The sequence below is a fragment of the Stegostoma tigrinum genome, chromosome 40, assembly GCF_030684315.1.
Source record: "Stegostoma tigrinum isolate sSteTig4 chromosome 40, sSteTig4.hap1, whole genome shotgun sequence".
Lineage (NCBI taxonomy): Eukaryota > Metazoa > Chordata > Chondrichthyes > Orectolobiformes > Stegostomatidae > Stegostoma > Stegostoma tigrinum.
Genome location: NC_081393.1, coordinates 17350855 through 17355833, shown reverse-complemented (window position 1 = coordinate 17355833; position 4979 = coordinate 17350855). Strand labels below are relative to the sequence as shown.

Here is a 4979-nt window from a genome sequence, read left to right as displayed (position 1 = left end):
ATCAGAGTTTTCTTTGTCTCTGAAGTATTTGCCTCCTGTGTTTTCCACCACACCACACCACATTCCACTACATAAATCCAGTGTCAGAACCACGGTGCTGGTGAACATTAAATTGGGCAGCTTTCTCGCACACCCTCTTGCCCCTCCACCCTCCATCCCCTTCCTACCCAACTCCTCCCCTCTATACCTTCTCCCTCCTGTTTCCCCTCTCTTTCTCTTCCTCCCCAGCCTCTCCCCACTCATCCCTTCCCTCCATACCCCTCACCAACTTCCCCACCCAAACCCCCTCTCCCTCCCCTCGTCTTCACCCACTTAAACTCTTCTCCCCCATTCTTATACCCCCTCTCTCTCCCCCTCCCACCTCTGTCCCCCCCCCAACTACCTTTCTCTCACTCTCACCCCTCCCTCTCCTTCCATCTCCAAACCCTCCCTTCCATCCACCCACTCTCTTTCTCTCCCCCTCTTCAACCTGCACTCACTCCCCCCACCCCTTTCTCTACCCTGCACTCACTCTCCCTCTCACCCCCACCCCACACTCACTCACTCCTCTTCCCCCACCCCTGCGCTTGCTCACACTCTCTTTCATTCCTTCCTTCTGCACTGTCTCTCACACCCCTCCCTTTCCTGCACTCATTCTCTCTCTCCCCACCTCTTCCCCAACCTCTCCTCCTCCCATGGGTCTGATAAGACTGATTCTACCTATGCAGCCCAAGGGCCGTGTAAATTCACCAGAACGTCACAGGAGCTAAAGGGTTGACAGGTTGCGTACGCCACCAAGTTTTCCCTGAGTGTAGAAGGTTTAGATGTGATCTAATTGAAGTGTTTCAAATGTTTGAAGAATCTGATGATTTCACTCTTCTTTCATCTGGTAGGGTCAAAATATTAATTTTGAGGAGCTGGTTCTTCACATAATTGGTAGTGGAAATCTGCAACCTTCCCTGTTTTATTCAATAACTAAAAATCGCCAGGTAATTACATTGGTAAACAGCTGGTCATTTCCACAGGCCAAATCATAAACTCAGCTGGAAGTGTACAGAAACTGAGGATCGCAAAATAAGAGATCAGCATTTCTTGACAACCCAGTTGCCTGCTAAAATCTTTGCTCGGGAAATGGTGCACAGTTAATTAAAAGAAAACATGGGAAAATTAAGAAAAGCAAAACCTGACAATTAAAACAATGTGGTCTCTTAGTCACTACCCTTCTGGACAGCATCTCATCTTCCCCTTCAGCACAACAGATCATTCCTTAAGCAGCAATAAGAACAGTTTCTTATTTCAGCTGGCATCTACTGTCCTACTCCCCTGGCTTGTTAGCATTTATTCACATGATATTACTCTGTGCTGATCAGAGATGTTCAATTCTACTTTTTCCATTCTATAAGCCTGACCCTTACACACAATTTATGAATGCCCTCTGTCTCCCTTGCTATTGAACTCATTTGTTACCCCTTTATGAAAATTTCCTGTTTGTACCAAATAATATCATCTCATTATTTTACTCAGAGCTTTAGAGGGTGTCAGTTTTGTTGAAGAGTCTGGCAGTCTGTCTTTCTCTTCTCAGATATTCAGTTGCATCCTATTTATTTGTTTCAAGTCTAATTTAATATACTTAAAATTCAGCAATTCAGCTCTTCATATACTGGAACTGATGTGGAAACAGGGTTTCAATGAATAGATAGATTGTTGTATTAAAATGTCTTCCTCTATCAAAGCAGTAGTTTTAAAAACATTTTCAAAATTAAACAAAGAACAATTAGCATTTATTGTCTCTCAGATTTCAGTACATCCCTGGAAAATCTGAATAAAGGAAATGGATTCAATAAACTTAAAACCCAGTTAGAAACAAAAAAAAACTGCAGGTGCAGGAATCCAAGGTAAACAAACAGGAGGCTGGAAGAACAGCAATCCAGGCAGCATCCGGAGGAAAGGAGAAGTCAACATTTTGGGAGTTCTGAAGAAGGGTAATACCCTAAATGTGGCTGCTCCTTTCTTCCAAATCTAAAACCCAGATTTACACATACAAAATTGACTTATTTATCTGAGCCACCTTTAAATATTTCATGAATATCTTGAACTGCAGTAGCCCAATAAACTGATTAAATATAAATTTAATATTACACACCCTCACCCGCCCCAAAAAAAGCAATCTGCATATACAGAAAGTAAAAATGGAAATTTTTCTTACACAATAATTGTACTGTTTTGAACCACCTCCCTCATTGCAAGGTGCATAAAAAGTTGCCTTTCACTTTGCAGCGTTAAAATGCATGGCAGTGGTGGTGTACTGTTGTCAGTTGTTTTGCCAAAGGATACTTTAAAAGGTATTTTAAAAAGGAAGAAAACTAGATTTCAGTGCCATGTGGATTTGGTGCAAAGAACTGCAATGTGTCGAACAATACTGCTGTATTCAGATAAGTCTCCACTAACATTAGGGAATGTTTCCCCCCCAAATATACAAAAGAACAAAAATGGTCAAAAGGTGTGGGGACATCAAAATGGAATAATAACATAGTACTCTGTCATTTAATCACGTGTACTGCATTTATATTAAAATGATATGACGTCCAATATCTTTACTCACAAGTTGTGAAATGTAGGCAGTGATACTGTTCCATTACAAGAAGAGAGATTTTTCCCTTCTGTGTCGCTGTATTCCTACATTACATACTTATAATTTCTTGTGCTTTTTTAAAAATTTAGTAATTGGTCTTCTTTTTTGCATTCTGTTGAATAATTCAGAAGTCAGTTTCAACGTTCATCTATCTCTCTTACACGAACGAAAGTGCAGGGATCCAGGAAAGCCGCTGTACTTTGAGTTTTCTCAAGTTCTGTTATATTTTTGTTTCTGTACATAGCATTTGCTTCCCAGGATGTCACAGACCTCACTTCAAAAGTGAATGTGGAGAATAGTCCACAAAATTCCTCAGCTGGAAAAAATAAAATTTCTGCAATTAGTGGCCTGGGGCTAACTGCCACTTTGAACTCATCGTTTGCTTTCCAATGACTTGAACTCCAGACAAGATTTGCATTCATAGCGAAAGATTATCCTGCTGATTCCTTGACAACCATTGGTGGTAGTTACAGAAACTGCTTTCTTCCAGCTGGCCAGACTTTCTAACCTGGTCCGTATCCTAGTGTTCCTAAGGTATTTCTAACCCTGAAGACGTGAGATGGCATTTTACAATGGGCCTGGAAGGATCTCCTTCCAGTCAAGTCCACAAAGACATCCGTCATCACCTTCGCACTACCAACAACGCAAGGCAGTACACAGTATCAGCTGAACTTCAGTGGAGACGGAGCAAAGGTTACTGTAGTGTTGTTAGCCCACTGGGAGAGGGGAAGAATCTCAGTTATTCTCAAACAAGGAGAGAAGATCATCATTGCTGTTGTTTGGCATGTCTGGAGGTCCTAGGTATGACAGGAGTTCATCTGGGTTCGTGATCTCTGGAAGAAGCTAGGAAACAAGAGAAATCAAGATCAGATTGGATATCGTTAGCTCAAGACAAATGACATGAATTAGACGATAGGCTGGAAACTACTTAAAAGCTGGAAAAATATTAAATAATTTCCAGCCTTGGAATGCAGCTTTGTAGACACTGAAGAATATTAATGGTCAGATCAGAATGCAAAGCAAAAGGAGTTGATTTTAATCTCTTTCCTCTTATATTCTCAAATATATTGTTTAAACTCTTCCTTTTTATGTCATGTCCTACTCTACAACCAAGGTGCAGGTAAATTGTTTTCTCTGACGATGATGTTCACTGGTCAAGTCACCTTACCATCAGTGATCACATATAGTTAATGGCCATTGGACAAGGTGCTAACATGACTTGGTGCCCTGGGCTCCATACCCAGAAATGTGAAAGAGTGACAGATATAAATTACAAATTAGGGGTAAAGCATTCAGGCCCTTGGGTCTGCTCCGCCATTCAGAAGGATCATTGCTGATATGAAACCATGATGGGCGATGAAATGTTTTCGACACAGAGAGTGATCACTGAGGGGATTTGGAATCAATTTTACGTCTGTGTTTTGCACCAGAATGACCAACAGTTTTTTGCCCTCCTAGTTAAAATGGATAAGCATTGCCAAGGATAGGAGGGTGTGGTTATGCAATTGCATCATAGGGTTTTAGCGTTCAACAAAAATGGGGAGAAACAAGAAAATACTGCAAACACTGATCAATAGGTGTATTGCTTGGGATTTGTCCAAGTCTAAATCACATATAAATTATAGTGAAAAGCTGAGGTGCAAGCATGAATCCCTAAGGGAGTCTACTTAAATTTGACTGCAGACTCATTGTCTCTTCTGTCTCCAACTTCCTAATCAATTATCTACCTATGTCAATAGGGTACATGCAATTGCCTTTATTCTCATTTTTGTTCAAGAAAATAATGTTCGCATGATCAGTAAATGTGCTAACTCTGGGATTTGTGTTGCTTTACTTCTCCCTTCTTCATTTACGTGAAAACTCACCCATCTGCAGCCAACGTACTTGTGCAACAAAGCTCCCCTTAACAATGCTCACATCTTGCTGCAGTACCTTTCAGCATCCCAAAGTGGACATTCTTTCAATTACAGACAGGATTGGTAGCTTGTTCAATACTGGTAGACATCACAGACTGGCCTGCTGTCCCCAGACCAAAATCCAAGCACAAGCTTGATTCTTGGGGGCTGAAGCCAGTAACAGTTACATTAGCGGAGAGCCAGGGATTTTTGCTGAAACATCACAAGTGGTTCCCTACATTACTCCTGATAATTGTGTCCTTGTGAAATAAGTTTGCTTTTCCTGACTTGCAACTTAAAAGCCGCCGCTGGCCCTTTCTCGCCTGTTAACATTCTCGTCATGCAGCGCATGGGGCAGTACATTGGGAGGGTTGTGGGTTGCAGGTGTGCTCCTGGGGAGTTACATGGCTACATCAAGTGGAATTGCAATTGGGGAAAAATCGACTTCCCTGCTAATTTTACACAAGCATTTT

At 41.5% G+C, this 4979-nt stretch overlaps 1 protein-coding gene across 1 annotated transcript in view; it reads right to left on the bottom strand.

Moving 5' to 3' along the window:
- Positions 1-581: 581 nt before the first annotated feature.
- Positions 582-4979, bottom strand: part of LOC125448156 (zinc finger MIZ domain-containing protein 1-like) — a 51654-nt gene continuing 47256 nt past the window's right edge. The window contains exon 22 of the mRNA XM_048523229.2: positions 582-3454. Coding sequence (XP_048379186.2) covers positions 3347-3454 — 108 coding nt within the window. The 3' untranslated portion in view covers positions 582-3346. The remainder of the gene's footprint in view (positions 3455-4979) is intronic.